We start from the raw sequence: 27,504 nt of genomic DNA, 5'->3' as shown, positions 1-27,504 counted from the left end.
GATGCCCAGACCATGCATCCAATAAAAGAAAAGAAAAAACATATATAAGGAACTATATAGTTTCCTGAAACTCTGAGTATCTGTGTGACATAAGGGACTCAGAGTTGGAGTTCTGCAGCTCTGAAAGTCAGCATTCCTACATACAACAACTATTAAAGCAGCTGAAAAAAGAGATCAGACTTCAATTAAAGATATTAATGAAATAGACTTGGTTAGGACTAAGGTAAATCAGAATACAGGACAAAGGATGATATTGACTGTATTTTAAAACTTTAACTTCTGTTTGAGACCAAAGGTAGAATGTTTATTTGATAAAAAAAAAAAAATTATGTTTTCTGTAGCATACTATCTAATTTAAACTGTATGGTCGGTTTATTCAAACAATATAATTACATGGAACCTAGAATAAAGAATAAGATCTTATTATTCTGTACAGGTTAATGTAATACCCTGAAAGACCCCAGAGTATGTGGGGCAAAAAATAAAAAAAAATATTTGCAAAGTCTCCTTAACAGATTGGGGAAAAACGTGAAAATATTAAACTTCCCTACCTGGGGAATTTCTGATATTCCCTCAAGCATGAGGGACTCCCAATTTAATAAGTAAAACCCTAGATCTTGGGGCTTACCCTTGTGAAATTTATTCCTGCAAAGGAGAAACCAAGCCTACTTATAATTATGCCTAAATGTCACCCCAGAGAACATCTTTTGTTGCTCAGATATGGCCTCTCTCTCTAAGCCAACTCTGCAGATAAACTCACTCTCCTCCCCACTACATGGGATCTGACTCCCAGGGGTATAAGTCTGTCTGGGAACAGGGGATATGACTTACAGGGATGAGCCTGGCCCTGGCACCAGGGGATTAAGGAAGCCTTTCTTGACCAAAAGGGGGAAAAATAAATGAGACAAAATAAAGTTTCAGTGGCTAAGAGATTTCAAAGAGTCAAGAAGTCATTCTGGAAGTTCTCTTTATGCATTATATAGATATTTCTTTTTAGTTTCTAGTGTATTAGAATTAGAAGGAAAGACCTGAAACTGTTGAATTGTAATCCATTAGCCTTGATTCTTGATGATGATTGTATAACTATACAGTTTTTATGGTGTGACTGTGATTGTGAAAACCTATATCCAGTGTATGGGCAGATGAATAATAAAATAAAGACAAAAATTTTAAAAACATAAACGAGGAAATTTTCCTTATAAATATTTCACAGATTTGATACCTTGAAAGGAATCTACATTTATAGCAGTAATTATGAAAATCTCTGTTATAAAATTGGCAATGATTACAGCAGAGGAAAATATAACTCCTTGATTTAATTATAGAAGGTCAAATGACTTCTTAGAGTGAAATATTATCACCTTACATTTCTTCCTCCATGCTTCATCATTGCTAAATATAAAAATTATTAAAGACTGAATGATTTAAAAAAATCTAGGGATGGCCGTATTTAAAGACATTGATAATAACAGCTGACATTTTCAAAGCACTTTGCAGCTTCCACAGCTCTTTAACATAGGTTGCTTCATTTAATTATCACATTCCTCTGTAGAAGTCAGTAATACTATGTATAAATACTCCAAGTTCAACAATAGAAAACAGAGTTAATAAGTGGCAGAATATTGGAAGACAGGTAATCGAACTTTAATAAGTTCAGCATTCTTTCCTTGGCAACTCGCCCCACCCAGATAAATATTAATTCTACAGCTACATGATTTCACTAACTTTTCTAGAAACATGTAAATGCTATCAGACCCTCAAGAATAATATATAGCATGGGTGTAACCCAACTCTTTTGCATATTAAATATTAATTATACACTTACATTGCTTTAAGAAATAATCTAGTGCTAAAAACACAAACATAAGATCAAATCCCATGAAGAAAATCTCATATTTATCACTAATTCCTGTTGGGAAAACATCCTCACAAGTTGAATTGAAAATCTGGACAATGAAAGCATTATGATTTGGGGCAAACTTTTACCACGATAGATGTAGCCCTGGACAATTTTTTTTAAACTTCGTTCTCCATTTTCTGAGAATTCATTCAACAAAACTAGGCTATAAGGACATGTTCCACCAAAAAGTACTTGTTCTAGTTTGGTAACTGCTGGAATGCAATATACCACAAACAGAATGGTTTTTAAAAAGAGGAATTTACTAAGTTGCTAGTTTACAGTCTAAGGCTGAGAAAATGTCCCAATTAAAGCAAGTTTATAGAAATGTCCAATCTAAGGCATTCAGGGAAAGATACCTTGATTCAAGAAGGCTGATGGAGTTCAAGGTTTCTCTCTCAAGTGGAAAGGCACATGGCGAACACAGTCAGGGTTTCTCTCTCAGCTGGAAGGAAACATGGTGAACACGGTGTTATCTGCCAGTTTCCTCTACAGCTCCCTGGGAGGCATTTTCCTTCTTCACCTCCAAAAGTCACTGGCCAGTAGACTCTGCTTTGTGGTTCTGTAGTACTCTGTCATCCTGCTCTCTCAGAATCTCCTCCTTTCTCCAAAATGTTTCCTCTTTTATAGGATTCCAGTAAAATAATGAAGACCCACCTGGAACAGGTGGAGGCACATCTCCACCTAATCCAGTTTAACAAGCACTCTTTTTTTTTTTTTTTTTTTTTTTTTTTTTTTTTAGGAAAGACAGAGAGAAGGAAGGAAGGAAGGAAGAAAGGGAAACATCTTTAAACATTTTCTTGTTTTTTTTTTATTGTATTCTGTTTCTCCGTTTTTGTTACATGGGCTGGGGCCGGGAATCGAACCGAGGTCCTCCGGCATAGCAGGCAAGCACTTTGCCCGCTGAGCCACCGCGGCCCGCCCTTAACAAGCACTCTTGATTGAGTCACATCTCCAGGGAGATGAACTAATTAAAGTTTCAAACATATGGTACTAAATAAGGATTAGAAGAAATGGCTGCCTTTACCAAATGGAATTAGGATTAAAACATGGCTTTTCTAGGGTTCACACATGCTTTCAAACTGGCACAAGATTACTTAAGTATGACATGTTGGTCATTCATTCCACAAAAAAAAGCTATTAAGTGTCTACCAAGAGTCAAGAAGCTATCCTTTAAATTTACCATGTCAGGTAGATTAAAGCATATACATATTTCCCTTTTTTGATTTGTTAGAGTTTAAATTACATTGAGTGACATAGATTTGGGAAATACCTGTAAGCCACTGAAGCTAAAACGATAATCTAATATTTTAGTAAACACAAACAAGAGACAGACTTCACTTGAATGATACCTGTCTTAATCATGGTTCCTTTAACATTAAATTAGTATTCTGCATTGGTAATAGTTTACATCATTTTTATTATAGCTATTAAATATAATATTCTATAAACAACCAGCAATCAACAATGATTATTAATGTCACTGGGACAAAACTGATTGCATAAAGAGGATGTACCTATTTAAATGAAAATTAGCAAACTCAAGCAATAATTCAAAGAAGTCAGAAACTGAAACAGCTTACCAGGCAGTACTGTGAAATATTTGCTGTGTCAAATTCCCAGTGTATCCATTAGGTGTCTATACAAAATCACTTTGTGAATCAGGGCAAACAATGCAAACCACTGCTGAGAAATGGAACTCAGATAGATAATGTGCTGGCTCTAATAGCATTTTATTGCCATCACACTTCTACATAAAATTCTAGAAAATATGAAATTTGCATACCTTGCAAAAACATTTCTATAAATGACCATACAAATTATCTTTATTTACGTCACCTCTTAAAATTAGCTTATTCTAAATGCTTTTTCCACTTACCAACGTGTGTGTAGTCTTCTTTCTTTGCATTAAATGTTTTTACAAAAGATCTTAAAAATATTATTTTTCTACACTGCAGTCCTGTTAATCTAATTTTTGTTTTAATATGATTCTTTGGAAGAAAAAGCCCTCCTTATAAACATATTTAATAAAAATGAATGAATAAATGAAGTGTGAACTGCCTCCCCTCTATATCTCAGCAGTGATTTCCATGTCATAGATCAGTAGGTCCACCCTAAGCCAATACATTCACATCTCTGCCTTTGTCAAAATAATACGAATTGTTTGTCTAAATTTATTCACCAAAAGTTGCATGCCTTTCATTAGTTTTAGAGAGAATGAATGATTTGAAGAGACTTGGCTTCAAACTTTTAATTTTTTCCTCTATGCATAAATTCATGTTAGAAAATTACAAAACAAAGATTTCCTTTGGGAAATGTTCAAATTCTGACATTCTCCAACTAGGAACAGACAAGTTCCTTCTTTCTTCTTTGCTTCCTATAATTTTATTACTATTTCAGAAATCATATCCACAGAGGAAAAAATTCAGAAACCATGAAAAGATTATCAAAATACATAAAGAAATGAATGTTATCTAACAAATTAGGTATCTCCTACACAACCCCCACATTCCACTCTTGTCAGTGAACCAGAGTTGCGTGTGTCCTGGTCATCTGCTCAATTAATCTGCTAGTGAAGCTTTTCACAAATTTTTCCAAATAGAAGTTAAATATAATTCAGTTCTCCAAAATTAAAGCTTTGATTCATTAACTATCATCCATGTATTAGCCTGCATCAACTCTTACATTTACTTAGTCCAAAATAAGAAGAAAAGATCATCTTTTAAAAAAATAACATACTCAGCTGCCTGTTTGTAGTGCTTCAAGTCTTTCTTCAAATTTTTGTTCTCGCTTTCTAACAGCATATTCTGGGTGTAGACATCTGGAACATTCCCAACATCTTTAAGTTCAGTTACCCCCTTCTGTACTAACTCATACCTATGATAAAGTCAAACAAAAAGATTTTGTTGTTTCTCTCAACAAAATTGACTAAATTTATGTACAGTTCAAAAACTTAAGTCTCAGTGAAAATTTATAGCAATTAGTGACTACATTATATTCATAAATTAAAATGTCAGCATTCAAAGTATATTTAAAAATTAAAATATTAATGAAATACTAAGTATTAATATCATCATCATGAATAAAATATAACTGAACACTTCCTATGTTCCAAGCACTGGTCTAGACAAAACTGCAGACAAAACTATCCAAGCCCTTATCTCATGGAGTTTATATTCTGGTGGAGATGTAAACATGTTCTATGAAGAAAAATAAAGCAGGATAAAAGGGATGGAATGACTAAAGCTGGAAGAATGCTGGGGGTGTTTGTACTATTTTGTATGACTGATTAAGTGATACTGAACAGAGACCTAAATGAAATAAGGGGCTAAGCCCTAGAGTTAGGAGGACAGATGCATTCTGAACAGAGGGAAGAGTAAATACAAATGCCCTGAAACGAGGAAGTGCTTGGCATCTGTAAGGAAGAACAAAGAGCCAGTGTATCTGTGGTACCTAGAGCTGGAGCCAACTAATCAAACAAGGGAGAGTGGTAAGAGATAGGAGAGGAAGAGAGCAGAGGCCAGAAGGAAAATTTGAATTTTACTCTGAATCAGATGAGAGCCACTTTTTGAGAGAGGTGTGGCATTGATAAGATTAATGTTTTAAAAGGATCAGAGTGACATCTGTTTGAAGAAATAGACTGTTGAGAAACAAGAGTAGAATCAGAGAGACCTGTTAAGAGGCTGCTGCAATAGACCAAGAGAGAGAGGAAGGTCAATTGGACAAGGCTGGTAGAAGTTGTGAGAAGTGGGTGGCTTCTGCACATGCTATGAAGGTGAAGCCAACAGGATTTTCTGATGGAGCAATTGTTGAGTATAAGAGAAAGAGAAAAGTCAAGGCTGTCTTCAAGGTTTCTGAACTGGGCAATAGAACAGAGGTGTCCATTACAGAGATGGGGACAAATGCAGTAGAAGCTGCACATTTGGAGGAATCAAGGGATTGTTTTTACTCATGTCAAATTTAAGATGCCTAGCAGATATGTTCAGGTAAAGATGAAGATTTGGATACATGTCCAGAGTTCAGGGGAAAGTCAGGGAAGGCAATTTAAATTTGGGAATCAACAGTATATAAGTACTGTTCAGAGTAACAAGACTGGATAAAGCCAGCAATGGAGTGAATGCAGTAAAAGAAGTGATGTCCTAGGACTGAGCCATGAAACACTCCGATGTTTTAAGGCTGGAAAAAGAAGGAGAAAAAAATAAAAAGAGACTAAGAAAAAAAGGATAGTGAAGTAATATGGGAATATGAGAGAGCTGTGGCCCAGGGGCAAAGTAAGGAAAGCTTCTATGAAGGAAGAAATGAACAACAGTGACAAACGCTGCAAGGAGGTCTAACAAGAGAAGAAAAAAGTATTAATGACTGAATTTGGCAAAGCGAAGGTCACTGATAGAAGTTTCTGTACAGTCACAAGGATGGAAGACAATATGGAGTAGGTAAAAGAGTGAATAGGAAACAGGGAAATGGCAACAATCTCTTTCAAAAAGGTATACTATAAAATGGAGCCTAGAAAATGAAAATGAACCTAGAAGGTGGATGCAGAGACCAGGGTAGGTTCATCCCCCGGCCCTTTCTAAATATGTAAGATATTGCATGTCAGTATGCTTATAAGAATAATCCAGCAGGAGGGGAAGAATTGACAATGAAGGAAAAAAGAGGGGACAGCTGCATAAGCAATATCCTTGAGCAGGTGACAGGAGTTGGGATACTGTGGACAAGAGTTGGGTTGGCCTTAGATAACAGTACGGATGGTTCAGACTCTACGGCAGGAGAGTAGGCAGCAAGTTGGTGGAGAGGGAGGCAGGAGCTCATGGAACTTCTCTTATATTTTCTCAATAAAACAGAAGGAATGTCTGCAATCCATTCATATATTTGCAAACAATTATATTAGTCACTACATGTAGCAATTAATAAAGCTAAATTTAAAATTCTGAACATACAAAAACATTTCTAGTAATAAAGTTATTAACAAAGAAATCTCTACAAAGCTTGCTATAAATGAGCTAAATTAAAATAATTTAATTTTCAGTCTTCTCATATTACAAATTATAATTTTATTCATTTTTTTGTAAATTAATAAAGTCAGATACTTTTTCTTATTTATCTTATCTGATATATAAAGCCAGCAAGAGGACTCTTGCAGAATAGGCAAAACGTTAAGATAACTGAATCAAAATAAAGTAATATTCACACAATTTGAAAAGAATACAAGCATAACAATTCAATAGTAAGTTCATTTTTTATCCACATTTAGTATCTGATTTACATTCATCTCAGAAGAGAAGACATAGAGATTGATTGATGTACTGGACCATAAATTTTTTCGGACCATAAAATTGGTGTTCAGCAACTTGCTTTATTTAATGCAGAAAAAATCACTAAAGAAATTATTTCAATCAGGAAAAAAAAGTGATGTGAAGTCTTTCTCTAAGATAAGTGCTATGGAAATAATATGTGATTAAAAAAAAAGTACACAGCAAAACATAGCACATAATACATTATATATATCTTAGGACACTTAAAATCATTTCATCATGTAAAATTTCTGCCATTCATGTACAAGTATGAATGAAGACTTTAAACTCACTAAAACTATTAGATAACATTATAAGGTAATTGGCAATCTTTATAAACTGCAGAAATATATTGCTCAATAAAGCCTACATTCTTCTACATAAGACTTTTATGTTCTAAAGAAACATCTTTGTGCCTTATTTCTCCCTTCATATTTCTCACCCTTAGAATAAAACTGAAAAATGTTCTGATGGGAAGCAAAATTGTCATAACTGTTAGAAATCTGAAATAAAATTTAATCTCAACAAAATAATCAATAAACTTCCAGTCAATAAAAATGCATTATTATCTTTAATATTTATTATAAGTTCCATGAACTACTTACATTTATTTAGAAATGATATAGATATGCATTTTCAGGGAGAAAGTACATGGAGCTTTGATCAAGTGTCTATGTACCAAAAGAGTTTAAGACCCATTGCCATGAATTTTGACTAGAATGATAGAATTCCAATAAGCATACAGAGGATGTCATAAGGATTATTTTTCCATCATGTTGAAACTCAAGGCATAAAATATAAAAACACCCAGATAAGATGAAACATCAAATGAGAATTTTTTCTGTTTTTAGATAAGATTGGGGAAATATTTCACTAACAAAGACAAAATTATCTTAATTCTTGCCAAAACTGAAGGATGCTGGAATATTCAATACCATCATGAGTTATCGTTGTAGAAGGAGAGAGTTCTTCACAGGAAAAGTTAAGTTGAACTAGTACTAGCCCCCACTTTCTTCAAGACAATATGGAAAATAGGCAATGTGCAACACAATTATTCTATCAAACTTTTAGATTTAGACTCTAAATAAATATATGCCTTAAATTATCTTGGTTTCCATTCAATGTGAAAGACAACTTTACTAAAAAAAAAAAACTTTTTTGAAGATTCTCTTGTATCATTTCAAAATTTAGCACTGTGATTAGGAGAACGAGTTAAGTGCCGCCTGACCTGGGTTGAGTCTGCCATTTACTGGCTGCGACCATGGATAGCTTTCCTAATCTCTCCTAATCCATAATATTTCCTGATCCATAAAATGGAGATGGGATAGTGGTTACCTGCTATGAGATAATTAAATGCAATAATGCTAGAGAGCATATTATACTAATAAAAATGATACAAAATTCATTCCTGAGTGATAAGACTAAGGCTTCATCTTCTTAAATATTTTTAATCCTTTATATTTAATAACATTGTATTAATTTTGCTTAAAGAATTACATCTAGTTAAATATTCTCTTACAAGGCTGCCTTCTCAATAATATAGTAAATAAATATAAGCATGTGTGCATGTATATTTACAGTGCTCAAATTTAGCACATTATAGACAATGAAAGTTGCCATTAGAGAAGAGTCACAGCATTCCTGTGTTTAACTTAACCCCGATCAGAGGAATAAAGTTCTTACAACATAGCACCTAAACACAAGCCAACTCCCCATCAACTGAAGAAACCACAATTGGTTTAAATGTTGATGGAGCAAGTAGCTGTGTTGTATTTATTGAGAGTCACACATATCGCCCACATATACCAGCAACATAAGGGATTTCTCAGTGGTAAATTTAATTCTAGGCTTGGTTGGGCTTTAGAACCTAACCATCCCCAGAAAGCTGTAAATCCACTGTCCACATTTGAATAAATTATATATTATGTTGAATTTTATTAAAAATATCTTTATGAAAATTAAATTAGTATACTCTTAAAATCTCTTCTATAATTAAGAAGAAATTAAATATTATAAATAATTGCACTTTACTTTTGAAGGCATTTTTGTTACCATTCTACCTCAAGAAGAATGGTCAGAACAGAGACCAAACTAGAGAGAGCCAAGGAGTAAAGAGGAAGTTAAAAAGTAAAGGGAAAAACAAAGGCCCTATACTGAAAACATCAGCTTGAAGGGAAAAGAGAGAAGGAGAACTGGTGGTCACAAGAAGGAAACGGATAAAAGAGTAAGAAGGTATTCCTGAGGTGAGTAGGTCCTGACCAAGACTAGTGAGGGGGACAGCATCAGTGGAGGGAAGGAAATGGATGACATAGTCAGACAAGGTAGGATCAAAGAACACGGAAGTTTAAGAAGTTGGAACATAGTGGTTCCCAGAAAAGGGCTTAATTTTGAGGGTTGATTTAGAACAGTACCTGGTACAAAGAAGATTTTCCATAAATGTTTTTGAATTAATGAATAAATGAGACAGGTGTTAGGTTTCTATAGAAATATGAAATAGGACAGGTTTCCATAGAAATATGTATGTATGAAGTTTAAGGGACTTCATGCCAGAGGAAATTTATTTTTTCCGTGAAGTTCAAGACAAGATTACCTGCTGAGAGAGAGGAATAAAAGAATGTTGTACTGGGAGAATAGGAATTTAAGGAGGGTGATGAAGGTTTAGAATAAAGCACTGTATTGACTTGCAAATAGAGCTAGTTATTACTAAACTGATCTGTCAAAGGGTTTTCAAATCTTCACATACAACGAGGGTTCAACTTGATGTCAGACTTCAAAACAGAAGCACTGTAGTCATTTAGGATTCCATACTCCCATAAAAGATTTTAATATTATTAGTAACATATCAGAAAAACTGTGCTAAGCATAGTCTAAGATATTTTAAAGTTCTCATGGCTAAAAGCTAGAAAAGCTATCATTTTAACACTGTAAGTATACTTTCCCTCTGTGTTTCTTTAGAGGTGAAGATGTGAATTCATATTTTGGAACAGATGGTCATTTCTTTTAGAAAATTACTTAAATGAATGTTTGGTTATGCACGAGTAAATCAAAAATCCTAATTTCCAACAGAGAAGTCAAGGCAATATGGCTCCAACCAGCTAAACTGTTCTATGTAATAATGGGAGAAGGCTATCATCTTAGTGGGCAGAATTGCATTTCTCCAGATTATATTCCTTTTTAAATTTTTGATATAAATATTGCTTTAAAAATGTATTTATTTATGAGGATATGTGACCCAGAGATCAGTGATAAAAGGCATATAGTCTTATTTAATATTCTATGTATTATAATTCCCTTGTATAATTCCCAAATCTTCTGTATGTCTCTTAAAAATCATAGCTTGGTGTTCAGCTATCCTTGAGAACAATGAGGGAAGGACCTATACCTAAAGAAGCAACACCAAGGTGAAAGAAAACAGACTCAAGTTGGCAAGAGGGAGCATTCAAAAGAACAGAGCAGGGCAGCCTATGGAAATTTATGACTGATTATGGAGAAAGACTGGGTTTACTGCAATTAAGCAGGATAAATATCAGAACAAAATGTGCCCTTCCAGGCTGAAGAAGTCTAGGGAAACTGGTTTACTAAGTGAATAAACTGACAATGAATCAAGCACAGAAAGAGCGCCAAACTGGGAGACAAGAGACCTGGGCCAAATTCTAGGTTTGTCCAAGTAACCTGTGTAAACAAAATAACTCTTAATTGATAACTTGCAGGAACTAGGCTATATCATCTTTAAAGTCCAGTCAAGCTCTAATTTTTTAAGAGTTGATGAGACTTGATTCTTATAGTCAAACCACTGCTTCTGGAGCTAGCTATCTAAAGTATAGATCTGATTATGTTTTATATCATTTCTTTACTTAAAATTTTCTAGCAGGGTCCCATCACTTTCAGAAAAAGATGCAAACTTCTTAACATGGTAAAAGACCCTCCACATTCCAACCCCTAATTATTTCTTCATTCCCATTTCCAGTTCCTTCTGTGTAATATCTAGGCATCACAGCAAATTAATTTTTCTCTCTCTGTCTCTCCCTTATTTTCTTTCCAAATAAATCTCTTCTTCCTTAAATCTCTAAATCCACCACCACTCTCCCACCCCTAATAATTTACACTCATTCTCCAGACTCAACCACTGTAAGTTACTTCTCCTGGGAAGTTTTACTCTACCACTCTCTAAGGTTGTTGGGTGCATCTCCTTTAGTGTACTTCGCAGATCCTTGTAATGGCTTGTAGTACACCGTATTGTAACTAGTTTCTAGCCATTCCTCATCATTAGACTACTTAAGGTAAGCATGAGAGTAAAGCTTAAGGGTAAAGACCACTGGCTCTTCCTTTGCTGTAGAAAAGGAATAGAGAAATGAAGAGTTCTTTCAATATCACTAGTGCCTGGCACACAAAATATGCTCAATAAGTGTTTGCTGAACAAATTAATTCAAACTTCAACTAAGTAACTACCACTATTCTGACGAATATAATACAGCAGTTCTCACTTCTAATACATTCTACACATTCTATTGGAATTAAGTGCTATTCTCTCCTAAATGGTATACCACCCACCTCCTCTCTTTGTTTCAAAATCCACAAAATGTCTCCTTATGAATTATTTCTAAATTCAGATCTTACAAGGTCCCTGCCATTTCATTAACCCTCCTCAATCTTCATTAAAAAAAAAAAACCTCATCGTTTCTACCTCCCAAATTAGTTGCACATGTTAATGGACACAAAAGTGTGTTACTTGAATTTCACAGATTCTATCTTTCTCATCTCTTTCCCTTAAACTGTAACTTTTTCACAAGAGAGACTCCCTACTTTCTTTATAACTCCCCTTGGGTAGTCTCTGCCATTGAACCTGATATATGCTGTTGTTTCTCAATAGCTGTGGCTGACAGTCAAACAAAAAAATTAAATCTAAATTTCTATTTACTCAGTTTGATAATTCAATTTCCCTGTAGCCCTGCTGTATTGAATGCAAGTTGTAAAATTATAACTGTGGAGTAATTCTAATATAAGTTTCCAAATGCCAAAAGTAAAAACTAAAAGCTTTATGGTGGTGTTCCAGTTTGAAAGGAGTATGTACCCTAAAAAAACATCTTTTAATCCTGATCCACTTGTGGAGGCAACCGTTTCTTTTAATTGCTATTCACTACTGTAGTTTGGAAGATTGATTAGATTATGTCCATGGAGATGTGACATACCCAATTGTGGGTATTAACCTTTTATTAGAGGGAGATGTGACGCCATCAATTCCAGGTGGGTCTTGATTAGTGTAGTTTACTGGAATCCTTTAAAAGAGGAAACATTTTTCAGAGAGCCCACAATGGAGCCACAAAAACCACAAGAGCCCACACAGCCAGAGACCTTTGGAATGAAGAAGGAAAATGCCCCTGGGAGAACTTCATGAAACAAGCAGCCTGGAGAGAAAGCTAGCAGATGTTGCCATGTTTGCCATATGTCTTTCCAGTTGACAGAGAAACCCTGAACTTCATCAGCCTTTCTTGAGTGAAGGTAACTTCTTGTTTTGCCTTAATTTGGACATTTCCATAGCCTTGCTTTAATTTGAACATTTTCACAGTCTCAGAACTAGAAACTAGAAACTTAATATATTTCCCTTTTTAAAAGCCATTTCATTTCTGGTTATATTGCATTCTGGCAGCTAGCAAACTAAAACAGATTTTTGTACCAAAGAAATGGGGTGAGGCTGCAGTTTGCAAATACAAAACATGTTGCAATGGCTTTTTAAATGGATAAGGGGAAGATTTTGGAGGAGTTGTGAGGAGGTTGACAGAAAAGGCCTAAAATGTTTTGAAGAGACTATTGGTAAAAATATGGACTCTAGGCAGAAATGAGTTGTGTGCTATTGCAAACTGGAAGGAAGGTGATCCTTGTTTTAAAATGGCAGATAATCTGGCAAAATTGATTAATGGGTTTGGCTGGAAGGTAGATTTTTAAAGTCATGAACTTGGACATTTAGCAAAAAAGATTTCCAAATTAAATGTGGAAAGTGCAGCCTGATTTCTCCTCATGCTTATAGTGAAATGCAACAAGAAATAGATAAGTTGACAATTGAACTCGTGGGAACAAAGGAATCAGAAATTAATGTTCTGGAAAACTCTGGGCTTCCAGGAAGGGATATCAGAGAATAGTGTCCCACATGAGGATTTAACCAAATGTGGAACCAGTCAGTCATTTCAGAAAAAGCCAGAATTGGAAATGGAGTTATCCAGGAAGGATTTGTGGAAATTTCTGCTGTCTGATGGGCACAATCCTTATTTACTATATAGAAAGCCAAAAAGAGTGTTGTGGGATCTGTATAAGCAGAACCACTGACAGCCTGGACTGAAAGGGAAAGAAAAAAGGAACTATTAGAGGAAAAATAATTTCAGAGGCAGAACTATGAGAGCTAAAGTCTAAACTCAAGAAGCCTCGGGCCAGAAGAGCAAACCCACCCAAACATATGGAGAGGATGAGTTTGTCCCAAAGGTATAGCGTGGGCCTTTCACCTCCCTGCTGTGTAAGAGTTGTGCTGCCTCAGGCCTTGGAGAGGGTAAAGCACATTTCTTGGGGATTACAGAGAACCTGGCTGTCCCCACATGGAGAGGTTAAACTTATGCTCTGGAGATGGCAGAGAGTCTGGGTGTGGCCCCATGCTTGGAGAGGGTGGAGCCATGACAAAGGTGTCCCCAAGGTTGTATTCAGAGAGAGGCAGGCTGCTGCATAGGCCCTTGGAAAGGGTAGGACTACCGCTTTCTAAAGCCCCTGAGATAAATGACTCTCAGACTTTGAAATCTAATGGAGTTTGACCTATAGGTTTTCAAAACCGCTTAGGTCCTGTGATTCCTGTGTTATTTCCAATTTCTCCCTATGGAAATGGGGATATTTATCCTACAACTGTTTCTTCTTTGTACGTTGGCAGCAAATAATTTGTTCTGAGTTTTACAGGTCCAGAGCAAGAGGAGAATTTTGCCTTCTGAAATTGCCCATGCCTGTACCTAACTTTGAGACTCTGTACTGTTTCTCACTTGCATTTGTACTATTACTGAAATTTGTACTTTTTTTTTATACTATTACTGAAATGGTTTAAGGTTTTCTGATATTGTGATAGAATGAATATATTTTGTATATGGGAAAAGCATGTCTTTTTAAGATCCAGAGGGTAGAATGAAAGTTTTAAAATTATAACTTTGGAGTAATTCTAATATGTTTCCAAATGCCAAAAGTAAAAACTAAAAACTTTGTGGTGGTGTGCCAGTTTGAAAGGAGTTATGTACCCTAGAAAAGCCATGTTTTAATCCTGATCCACTTGTGGAGGCAACCGTTTCTTTTAATTCCTATTCACTACTGTAGTTTGGAAACTTGATTTGATTATCTCCATGGAGATGTGACACACCCAATTGTGGGTATTAACCTTTCATTAGAGGGAGATATGACTCCATCCATTCCAGGTGGGTCTTGATTAGTTAACTGGAATACTTTGAAAGAGGAAACATTTTTAAGAGAGCCACAATGGAGCCACAAGAATCAAGGGAGCCCACACAGCCAGAGACCTTTGGAGATAAAGAAAGAAAATGCCCCTGGGAGAGCTTCTTGAAACAAGAAGCCTGGAGAGAAAGCTAGCAGATGTCACCATGTTTGCCATATCCCTTTCCAGTTGAGAGAGAAACCCTGAACTTCATCAGCCTTTCTTGAATGAAGGTAATCTCTTGTTTTGCCTTAATTTGGACATTTCTATAGCCTTGCTTTAATTTGAATATTTTCACAGTCTTAGAACTGTAAACTAGAAACTTAATATTCCCCTTTTTAAAAGCATTCCATTTCTGGTATATTGCTTTCAAGCAGCTAGCAAACGAGAACAGGTGGTGATTATGCTTGGAACATTCAATTATTTATTGTTGAACCATTTAAATTTTATCCATGGTTTTCATAAATACATTTAATCTTTTAGGTCTTAAAAACATTTTCAAACATAAACTTAAAGTATATTTCTGTCTTTCCTACACTTTAATTTTGCCCCGAAAGAAATTACCATTGCCCACAAAGAATAGTTCTAAAATGGACATAAAAAGTATTGACTAAATCTACAGTACAAACTTTATAGTAGTTCACAGAAAAAATGCCTACCACATTTATCTATTATCTAAAGCAAGGATTGGCAACTCTTTTGATAAAAGAAAGTATAGTAGCTATGTTCCCACAAAATTTTATTTAAAAAAATAGGAGGCAGGCCAGATCTGGCCCACGAGCCCTAGTTTGCTGTTGCTGATATATGTAGGATCGTTATTTGCTGCAATTATTGTTTGCAGCCTGAAAGAAACATGTTTTTTTTTTTTTTTCAGCTGATATATGTAGGATCATTATTTGCTGCAATTATTGTTTGCAGCCTGAAAGAAACATGTTTTTTTTTTTTTTTCCACAAAATAACAATGACAAACTTTGTCTGGGCAACTTTTGTAAGATTACATGACTGCATAGCAAATATACATTTCTGTAGTACTAAGAGATAGACTAGGTAAAGGCTTTTGATCAAACCAAAAACAATGCTTTATGTGAAATTAAAATATCTAATACAGTGTAATCTCATTACAAATGGGCAGTTAGGAATAAGGATAAAATTATTTCAATCACAGTATACTAGACCCATATAATAAAGACATATTTTATACAAATTTTACTTTATGATTGAAATATTAGGCTAAATGGTATGTTATGCTTACTTAGTAGTTCCATATAACCAAATACTATCAGAGCTTCCTCAAATTTTACCTCATCCATTCAGTTTGCTAAATCTAACAAGACAGTATTACAATAATCACATAATTGTTAAAAATATACACAGATCTAGCTTTCCCTAAGGGAATTATTTCAAATTTGGGACTGGTCAAATATCTAAACATTGCGTTGTCCTAACATTCTTAGAAGAAGGAAAGAAAAAAGAAATTAAATCATATTAATCTTTCATTTCATTAGTACTTCAATTTAATCACTTATCTACTCTTACAAAAATGTATTTTCTAGTAGAGTTGCAATTCTTTCTTAGGGGCATTTTTATAAAAAAGCAGTCACAATTTACAGACTTAATAGGAATAGTATTACTTTCTCTACCATCAAACTTTCTCTTTTTCTTAGGCTATATTAATGAAAATGAGCCTTCTATTAAATTAATTAACATTATTAGATATGCAATTTAAAATAATGAAATTGGTTTCTCTCAGTGCATGGTCTCAGTAGATGAAAGCTAAAAAAAAAATGCAAGAAATAAAAATTACATCACAGCTGGATTAGTGGAAATTGCAAACAGTCTTTATATTTTAATTTAGGATTTAATAGGAAAACATTATAAACATCTTTATATAGCATATTAATCCCTCTATCTGTAATTCACAATGGCTTTTATAGATCAACCTTACATTTCCACATCCAATCATTTAATAAAATTTCTTTAAATAATGTTAAGAATCTGAAAATATGCTTGGTGATACTGTTACTGTAGCAAAGAAATAAAGACAGCATGCCTGCTGATTGTCATAATCAGTAAGTTATAAAAAATTTCAATTAAAACAAGAAAATCTTATATTTAGTTAACTTTAAAAAATTAACCCACTTACTTCTAAATGAAAGAATATTTTTAGGAAAAAATCAATTGGCTGTGTAATTAGAGAAAGGTAAACTATTACATTATAAGTAAAACAAGCAAAGGAAAGCATATTCTTAGATGATATCTAAATACAGGATATAATATCTTTAATAATTCTGCAAAAGATATTATGAAAGAATTTCATAAAACAGTTTTGCATAACATAACTCCATAGGATATTCAATCTTCTTTATTTCTGAAAATCACTTAAACTTAGAATATTCGGGAAAAATGTTTCTATAAAAATTTCCTTACATTTTAAATTCAGTATTTGTGTGTGTGTGTGTGTGTGTGTGTGTTTTAGTTTGAGAGTGGGGACAGGAAATGTTTCCATCCATTTACAGAAATTAAGTCACTTCAAAGTCTCTTAAGATAGTTTAAAAGTACACATGTTAAATAATGCTAGCCTTTCTAAAGAATTATTACAATTTATCCACAAAATTTCTTACCATTCAGATTGAAAGCAATCAAGAGTTCTGGTCATTCCCATTTTGATCAGGAAATTGCAAAGAAAGTCTTCTATTACTTCAGGCACTGCCTGCTTTGAAGGAAGAACTGTTTTCTGCTCCTGGAATTTAAATGTGCTATTATTCTTTTAAGAATGTCAAACCTTTGATTAAGGACACAAATAGGCCTTTCATTCATTCATTCATTCATTTTTTTCAACAATTTTTGTTAGGTGTTATATAGCAGGGACTATTTTAATCACCAGGGATAAACTAATGAAGAAAATATTCTAGTCTCTGTCCTCACAAAGCTTATAAGTTCTGCTCCATTCACTTACAAGTGAATAGAGACAGAAAATGAATAACTAAATTAAAAAATACATAATATGGTGGATGGTATTAAGTGTCTGGGGGAAAAATACAGCAGAGGATGGAAGAGAGGGAGAACCAGGAATAAGGAAGGTATGTGTGTGGAGCTGTGTTACTATATATATGAAGAATGGTAAAGGAAGGCCTCGTTGATAATATGGCATCTGAGAACAAATTTAAATGAAGAGGCAGAGTAAATCAGTTATGTTTTAAATATAAAGCATCAATAATTACAAAGGTCCTGTGGCAAGAGTATGATTGGATTGTCTGAAGGACAAGAAAAAGGCTAGTTTGCTCTTTCATTACCATATAACACGTCAAAAGAAGCTGGGGTGGGGGGTATGAATCTTTTAACTATCAGTATAAGAAAAAATACAGCAATTTTGGTGCCTTGATTTTTAGAAACACTATTAAAGAAATAATGTGCAATGGAGGGGACTTGCACTATTATTCATAATAAGAGTAAATACATCACTTGATTAGATCAGGGCTAAGCAAACTGTTTTGAAACTAAAGTTTATGGGAACAAAATCATGTTCTTTTGCTTATATATTGTCTTTAGCTGCTTTTGCACTACATGGCAGGACTAAAGACTTGTGACACAGACCTTATAACCCTTAAGGCCTAAACTATTTACTATATGGCCCTTTATGAAACATATTTGCAGATCCCTAAGCTAGAAAAAAAAAAAATGGGGATATTTCAGCAAGTGAGATCTGAAATTAGGGCCTGTTCAGACTTAGGGCCTTGTGGAAAAAAGATCAAAGACAAGGGTAGAAATTTAGAAAGGAAGCATATCATGAAGGCAAAGAAAGAGGAAGAGTGGAGTTATTGGGGATTTAAGTAATGGGATAATCAATTCAAATTTCCATTTTAGAAACATCTTTTAGATGGGAGAAGATGGAAGAAAAGCACCAGCAGTATGCAGCAGCTCAGATGAGAGATGATAGAAGGTACAAATAAATTGGGTTAAGTGAGGGATGAAGATGAAGAGAAGGATATGAATGTTGTTGAGGACATAAAACCCGAATTAAGATCTAATTGAATGCTGAACTATAAAGGAGTACTAGACCACATATCAAAATTATGTATCTTGATGTACTATGAACTGTTCTCAAGTGAGTTCAATGAGTTCCTTTGTTGACTACTAAAAGAAAAAAGCATATATATATTAAAAAGAGCATTAAAAAAGAAAAGAAACAAAAATACTAGTGGTCTTAAAATACAAACTTCATTTTATTTGGGATTTCATCTCATCAACTTCTTAACTCACATTAAGTCAAATATACTGGCTTTGAGAATCTATAGGCAAAGCTTTGGGTACAAACAGCCTGGTTCTTTTATTGAAATTAAATGTATACATCAAGTGAATGTGGACTTAATTATGACAAACTTTTTTTGTGACTTACACATTGAATCTATATGAATAATGAAAACTATCTTACGTATTAAATTAATGGCACTGATTCCATGTCAAGGTCTAAATAAAAGGAGTACAATTTTACTAATCCTAGACTTCTCTTTTTGTTAAACTAACATAGTTCTAAGCAAGAAAAAAATTTTATATTTGTACCCAACTTATTAAGAAATATCTTAGAATACAATTCTAAAAATTGTATAATCCATAAATATATATATAAGCGGTTCTCAACTTAATGAATTACAATACTTCTTTATTCTTAAAAATTATGTAGGGACTCCACCTTATGTGGGTTATATCAATCCATAATTACCATATTAGAGGATTTAATTTTAAAATGTGTATTTAAATAAATATAATAAAACTTTACATAAGTATAGATTAGTATTTTTATTTCAAATAACTATATTTTCCAAAATAGAAACAATTTAGTGACAGGAGTGGCACTGTTACACATTTTTGCAAATCTCTTTAATGTCTGGAGGAGACAGCTGGATCCCTCTATTTATATAGCTTCTGCATTCAAACTATTGTGATACATTGTTGTGGTTGAAATAAATGAAAAAAAGCAAACCTCAGACAGCTCTGTAGGTGGAAATTGGAGGACCTCACTGAAAGGAGGTCTTTGGGACTCTAGAGGATCTCCAACAACACACTGAGAGCTGCTGAAGAATGTGCTAAATGATATTTTTAGTGTGGTTCAGTCAATTAAGTCTTCTCTCAAAATTCTTGAATATTCCAAAGAAATGCCCTAAATTCTATCAAAATATCTCAGGAGGAAGAGGAGGAAAAGAAGAAATGTTAGGGAATTTAAAATTATGATTTGGATGCCTCTTACTGTTATCTTTAAAGATCAAAATTCTGTTTTATAAAAATTAGATGTTACATATAATAGCAATACAAAGGAACTTTAAGACTTCACTTGCAAAATTAATAAAATATAAAACCAAAAACCAAAAGGGCTAGGAATTAGAAAAATATATGACAATAACTTACTTAAAAGAAAAATGTGGTTTAGAGGGAGAAACAGCATGAATGTAAGTAAAATTGACTCTTTTCCATAAAATTACATAGTAGTATTTCTAAGAATTTATATATGTATATGTTCCTATCTCTCCGTACATGCATACTGTGAAAAATCTTCAGTTTTAAGAATCAACTGATGGTATAACCAAAGTACTTTTTGCGACAGATTAATAACACTTCTTATCTTCTCAATTTTTTTTCAAGAATCACTTTAAATACAATGAAGTTACATTTTACTTCAGAGTTCAGAACCATTCCACTAATTAAGGAGACTAATAGCATATAAAACGCACAACTTTATAAAATTTATAAAACATTCAATAATTCTCAAATTTTGCATCTACTATATTACCAAGGTAATAAATTCCTCTTTTTTTTCCAATTTTGAGTGGCCAGATATTTTGCATAGGAGTCACTGGGTTTCTAGACTGAGGAAGTCTACAAAACATGGAAAAATTGACATAGGGCAAAATATAGAGTAAAGTCTATCATATAGTATTTTGCATTGAAGAAGTCTATGTAAGTAAATAAGATTATTTTCTTCTCATTTCTCAGGAAAGAATTCATTATTTAAAAAATAGTCTTCTTAATTAATGATGGCATGAGACTCAAAGTACTTCTAAGAGTGTTTTTCTATCATCATTTAATTATTGTTTATTTTTTTTTTTTTTTTTTTTTTTTTTTTTTAAAGGAAAGACAGAGAGAAGGAAGGAAGGATAGAAAGAAGGAAGAGAGGAAGAAAGGGAAACATCTTTTAAACATTTTCTTGTTTTATTGTATTTTGTTTCTCCGTTTTCGTTACATGGGCTGGGGCCGGGAATCGAACCGAGGTCCTCCGGCACAGCAGGCAAGCACTTTGCCCGCTGAGCCACCGCGGCCCGCCCAAATTATTGTTTATTTTAAAAGAGTTTTCAATTTTACAAAAACGTCATCAATTTTACATATTTCTAATCGGTGGTAATATAATCATTAAGCATTTCCCCACTAAATTCCTTAATTATATTAGCACAGAGTCCTCACGATGAAAAATCATAATATATTAAGCATTCGCTTTGAGTGGATTCTTAAGTGGAAGGCATTTGCTTCCAAGAAAAGAAAGACACAGAGAATGCTTTTAAAAAGAGATGTAGAATCTGGGTACCACACCAAATTCTCTGCATATATATTGAAAATCTTTGGAGAAATGCCAGAGAGATTAAACAGGTAGAGTTCTGAAGGAAGGCATCACTTGCTATAAAGCCATACAAGAGTGACCATGATGTGGAAAATGACATTCCAAAGAGAAAATGTGACTGCTTATCTAAAGTAAGGGCTTGATGATTAATAAATAAGAGTAAAAAGGGGCATAGCAGGTGATAGAGCTACATTTAGTAAGTAAGGTAAAGTACTAAACAAATTTTAAATGACTTTCAAAAAACTTCACATTAACAGTATCTCTGCTAAACCACAAGCTATAAATGTACTAAAATTTCTCACCAAAATATGAGTATCTGTAGCCTGGTCTTGGACAATCTGAATTGCTTTTGCCAGATCTTCTTCACCTTCTGGAATACTAAAATTATCATCTGGTATCTAAATCACAGAGAGACAGGAAAAGTGAGCAGGAATATAAACATACCATATTTCATTTCAGAAATCAGTTTTCCTCACAGACAGAGCAAAAGATCAAAGAAATACATTTAATGTAAGACACCAAGTCATTCTGAAGATCTATGAAAAATGGATAACTAACAAGTAGGCAACATTTTGATTTCTCTTTAAATATCACTCAATGTCACTTCTAATAAACTAGAGTTCAGCTTATGGGCAACTACTTTTATCTAAACTGGCAAATGTAGTTTAACAATCATACTGAAAAAAAAGTTAGACCATCTAAATGATAGAATTCTCTTCATATCCCAGGGGTTCTCCATCATTCCTTTTTCATAACTAGTGGCAACTACAAATCTCTTGTTTATAAACACAAAACAAAACAAAATTCACTGCCTGAGGGTTAAGATCTTGGAAAAATGACACCAACTCAAATTATGATATTAATGCTAATTTACACATATGCTTCCTATGCCCTTTACATTTATTAACTCATTCAGTAATTTTATGTGGCATATATTGATAGGACAAATTGCCAATCTTTCTTGGGCATAACTTCATTCACAGTTTCTATCATCTAGGAGTGACTTTATCCTCCAAGACTCAAAAGTAATGACAGGCCCTATGGGAACAATGAATTAAAGGAGAGCTTTGAGACAGGAACCATATTAGACCGAAGTGTAGTTAAGCTGAAAGACAGCAAGGGACCTGAACTCCATCTGGGTAGTGTGAAACTGGAAAATCTATTCAAGAGCTGTCTAAATGATGGGAAATGTCTGATGAACAGAAATGTTAGTCTTTAGTATGGATCTACCAGGCAGACAATCAGAAGCTGACTCAAAAGACAATTAATAGGAAAGCCAAAAGAGCTAAATATGCTATACAATAAATGTTTAAATATAATGATCACATCTCACTCAACCATCTGATACTAGTTAAATACAGTGGGAAAACGAGTACCTTTTAAGGAGAACAAAAAAGTTTGCTTACACATTTAAGAAAATAAATATTCCACAAGAATTACCACAATGACTTTATAAAACAAATACCTAAAATAAACAAATTACCTCTTCATATTCATAGTCATCTTCAGATGCTTCAGTTATGGTGACCTCTGAATAACTTGTCAAGTTTTAATCTCAAAAAACTATGGCGCAAACTTGTTTTATTTAAAATTGATTTGACATTAAAATAAGGTATTTGGATACAATTATCTCACCAAGAAGTTGGTAAAGACTCTTTTTTTATCAAAATATGCATTTATTCAAAGAAATAATATATTTAAGACTTCTAGATAATTAGGACCAGAAAGTTAATTTGTTCTTTGCCAGTAAAGATGCCATAATTATTAGCTTACATTAATTTTTTTATTTTTTAATGTCTTTTATTGTGAAATATATATATAAAAAGGTAAAAAATTTCCAAGTACATTTTAACAAGTAGTAATAAAACAAATTTTAAAGTTTGGTATGGATTACAGTTCCACAATTTTTCGTTTTTTCTTCTAACTGCTCCAAGACACTGGAGATGAACAGAAATATCAATATAAGGATTCAGCAGTCATACTTATTTGCTGAATTCTATCTTCTCTGTTATACTCCTACTTCTCTTTACATAACATATATACATAAAACCAATAAATTTCAAAGTACATAGCAACAATTAGTTGTAGAACAGATTTCAGAGTTTGGTATGGGTTACCATTCCATAATTATAGGTTTTATTTCTAGCTGCTCTAAGGTACTGGAGGCTAAAATAAATACCAGTATGATTCAGCACTCATACGCATTTGTTAAACCCTACCTTCTCTGTATAACTCCACCATCATCTTTGATCTTTCTTCCACTCTTTGTAGGTGTACTTGGGCTATGCCCTTTTTAACTTTTTCATGTTGGAAGGGGCTGTCAATAACATGTGATGGGGTATGGAACTAGTTGATGTTCTGGAAAGGTTGGTCCCTCTGCATTTCAGGATTTACCTGGTTCAGGGACCCATCTGGAGGTTGTAGGTTTCGGATTTACTCTAGTGCATGGAATCTTTGTAGAATCTTATGTAATGTCCTAGCTATTCTTTAGGATTGACAGGAATGATTTTGGTTGGGGCTTGGCAAGTTATGACAGGTAGCAATGTCTAACTGAAGCATGCATACGAGTGACCTCCAGTGTATCCTCTCGACTCGATTTGAATTCTCTCAGCCACTGATACCTTCTTTGTTACATTTCTTTTCCCCCTATTGGTCAGGATGGCATTGTTGATCCCATGGTGTGAGAGCCAGGCTCATCCCTGAGGGTCATCTCCCATGTTGTCAGGGAGACTTTCATCCCTGGATGTCATGTCCCATGTAAGGGGAGGACAATGGTTTCACTTGCAGAGTTGGACTTAGAGAAACAAAGGCCTCATCTGAGCAACAAAAGAGGTTCTCTAGAATTGACTCTTAGGCATACCTATAGGTAGACTAAGCTTCTCTGCTACATACATAAACTTCACATGAGCAAGCCTCAAGATTAAGGGCTTGGCCTATTGATTTGGATGTCTCTAATATTTGGCACAGTATCCAGGGTTTCCCTGGTAGTAAAGTTTAACAGTTCCATAATTTTTCTCCTATCCCTCAAGGGATTTTGCCAATACTTTTTGATTATCTGCTTAATATACTCTGGGATGTATCTAGGCACTACATTAAACTATACAGGATTAAAGGCTTTCATTCTTATTCTGCACTCCCTGTGTTTGGATTGTTTAAATGATCTATCCAGACAGGTTGAGTTAGATTATATGCTACAGAAAACCTAGGTTCTGGGCATGATAAAACTTTCTTCCTTTGGTCTCAAAGAGTAGATGAAGTTCTAAAATAAATGCAATATCTTCCTTACCCCTGTATTCTGAATTACCTTAATCCCTACCCAATTGGCTTCATTCTTATCTCTAAATAACAGGTTATACATATATAAACCAGCCCTTAAAAATCCAGAAATAACAACTACCACTCTGGACTAAATGTGACTGCTATAAGAGCTTACAACCTAGGCCCCAGTTTTCCTATAAGTATTTTCTAAATGAGATCATACAACATTTGCTTTTTTTGTTTCTTGCATATTTTGTGTCACCAAATATCCCACAGACTCATTCATATTGTTGCATGCCTCACAACTTCATTCCTTTTTTTGTAGGTGCACCATGTTTAATCAAATGTTTAAACCATCATTCACTAATCTACTTCATCATCAATGCATCTTTTGCCAACTCTACTAAGCCTCATGTATAGTCCAAAGTCAACAATCCATCAACACTCTCAATTTTAGGTAATTTCATTGTTCCCAAGAAAAGGATAGCCAATAAACACAGCTTCACCAGATAGAAAATCCAAACTTCCCCTTAACTCTTTTCCCTCCCCCAATTATGTACCCCTGGTATTGCTGCAGCACTGTTGATGTTTTCCTTTTAAACATAGTCCAGGGCATGTGATATCATTTTTCCCCCTATACTCTGAAATTATATACTCTTCGAACAAGATTCATATTTTAGCAGTAGTTCATGCAAGAACTTGTTTATACTTAGTGTTAATTAGTGGGACTCATGAGTCTATACAACCCCTTCCAATCACGTTCACTTTCAAAATGATAATATTACTTATAGAATCACTAGTGAACTGGCTTCACTTCTGTCTATTCCCTTACAATTAAGTTCAACCTCATTAGCAAGCTATTCACCCATCTCAAGTTTCTGTATATCTGTAGGTCCCCTATATTCTGTATTATAAGCTTCTGATACCATTACCATGGTCATAAAATTGGAATCATACAGTATCTCTCCTTTTGTGTCTGGCTTATTTCACTCAGCATTATGTTCTCAAAGCTCATACATCTTGTCATGCAGTTCAGGATACCATTTCATCTTACTGCTCCATCATATGTACATACCACATTCTGCTTATATGATTTTTTCCTCTAGATTTGCTAGTGTGCTGTATTACATTAACTGATTTTCTTGTGCTGAACTACCCTTGCATTCCTGGTATAAAACCCACTTGGTCGTGGTGGATAATTATTTTAAATGTGCTGTTGAATTTGAGTTGCTAATATTTTGTTGAAAATTTCTGCATCTATGCTCATTAGGGAAATTGGTCTTTAGTTTTCCTTTCTTGTAGGATCTTTATCCGGTTTTGGTATTAAAGTGATGTTAGCTTCATAAAATGAGTTAGTGTTCCTCTTTCCTCGATTTTTTGGAAAAGTTTGAGCAGGACTGGTATTATTTCTTTTTGGAATGTTTGATAAAATTTCCCTGTGACATCATCTGGCCTTGGGCTCTTCTTTGTAGGAAGATTTATTTTCAAAGGGAAAAAGAGTTTATTACTGCATGTGTAGTAGGAGAACAGATAGCCTCGCAGCCCAAAATGTGTCTCCCCCGAGTTTATGCGATTCAAGATTTTTAAGGATTTTAGCAAGGCAAGATGAGATCATTTCAGATCGCAAGTTCAAAACAGAAAAGGAGACAGTGTTATCATTATCATGTCAACAGAAGAACATAAGTTGAAAGGAATGGGAGGCAGAGCTAGTAAGTTCAAAGCAGAAAAGGAAACAGTGTTACAGCATAAGTTGAAAGGAAGGGAGGTAAAGCTATCATTTCAGTAGTAAAGGTGTGAGCCAAAAGGAAGGGACATAAGTTATCTTTCAATAGCAGAGCGTAGTGGATATGATTTACAAATGTAAAGGGCTGAGGCTAGTAAATGGCTGATTTCAACAGCATTAGAGCCTTCACTCTATGAGAGAATGACCAGGCAAAGGGTTTAACAGCTCTTGTGGTCACAAAGGCACAAGATAAAAGCTTTCGCAATCATTTCAGATATCAGGGCAGCTTAATTATAGTTTAGGGCTTTCAGGTATTCTGTAGGATGACTTCTGATGGCTGTTTGAATTTCCTTACTTGTTACTGGTTATTGAGGTCTTCTATTTCTTCCTGCATCAGTGTAGTTTGTTCGTGTGTTTCCAGGAATCTGTCCATTTCATCTAGGTTGTCTGATTTGTTGGCATATAGTTTTTCATAGTATCCTCTTATAATTTTTAGTTCTTCAGGGTCTGTGGTAATGACTCCCCCCACCCCATTTCCGATTTTGCTTATTTGCATCCTCTCTCTTTTTCTCTTTGTCAGCCTTGCTAGTAGCTTATTGATTTTATTGATTTTCTTAAAGAACCAACTTTTGGTTTTATTGATTCTTTCTACTGTTCTTCCATTCATTTAACTCTGCATTAATCTTTGTTATTTCTCTTCTTCTATTTGCTTTGGGATTAGATTGCTGTTCTTCCCCAACTTCCTCCCGCTGAACAAAGTCCTCAATTTTTGCTTTTTCCTCTTTTTTAATATAGGCATTTAGTGCAATACATTTCCCTCTCAGCACAGCCTTTGCCACATCTCATAAGTTCTGATATGTTGTATTCTCATTTTCATTCATCTCCAGATAGCTACTGACTTCTCTAGCAATTTTTTCTTTGACCCACTCATTGTTTGTGTCTTATTTAATCTCCAAATATTTGTGAACGTTCTTGTTCTTTGGTGGTTATTGATTTCCAGCTTCACTCCATTGTGATCAGAGAAAGTACTTTGAACAATTTCAATGTTTTTAGATTTATAAAGACCTGTTTTGTGCCCTAGCATATGATCTATCTTGGAGAATGTTCCATGAGCACTAGAGAAGAATGTATATCCTAGTGTTTTGGGGTATACCGACCTGTATATGTCTGTTAGGTCTAATTCATTTATCAAATTGTTTAAGTGCTCTATTTCTTTGTGGATTCTCTGTCTGGCTGTTCTATCATTAGAGGAGAATGGTATATTGAAGTCTCCTA

At 34.2% G+C, this 27,504-nt stretch overlaps 1 protein-coding gene across 15 annotated transcripts in view; it reads right to left on the bottom strand.

The window, feature by feature from the left end:
- Positions 1 to 27,504, bottom strand: part of SPAG16 (sperm associated antigen 16) — a 1,149,776-nt gene that overhangs the window by 1,102,346 nt on the left and 19,926 nt on the right. For 13 of the 15 annotated variants that reach the window (XR_013173027.1, XM_077155020.1, XM_077155022.1 and 10 more), the window contains exons 2-5: positions 22,732 to 22,778; positions 21,551 to 21,646; positions 17,263 to 17,381; positions 4,637 to 4,774 (exon numbers count right to left, since the gene is read on the bottom strand). Coding sequence is in view for 13 of the 15 variants with exons in the window: in XM_077155020.1 (XP_077011135.1) it covers positions 4,637 to 4,774; positions 17,263 to 17,381; positions 21,551 to 21,646; positions 22,732 to 22,778 (400 nt within the window). In the remaining 2 variants the exon portion in view is untranslated. Of the gene's footprint in view, positions 1 to 2,256; positions 2,343 to 4,636; positions 4,775 to 17,262; positions 17,382 to 21,550; positions 21,647 to 22,731; positions 22,779 to 27,504 lie in introns of all 15 variants that reach the window. The other 2 variants (XR_013173028.1, XM_077155025.1) reach the window with 2 other exon arrangements.

This window comes from Tamandua tetradactyla, chromosome 3, assembly GCF_023851605.1.
Source record: "Tamandua tetradactyla isolate mTamTet1 chromosome 3, mTamTet1.pri, whole genome shotgun sequence".
NCBI classification, from domain to species: domain Eukaryota; kingdom Metazoa; phylum Chordata; class Mammalia; order Pilosa; family Myrmecophagidae; genus Tamandua; species Tamandua tetradactyla.
This window is presented reverse-complemented; position numbering and strand designations above follow the sequence as displayed.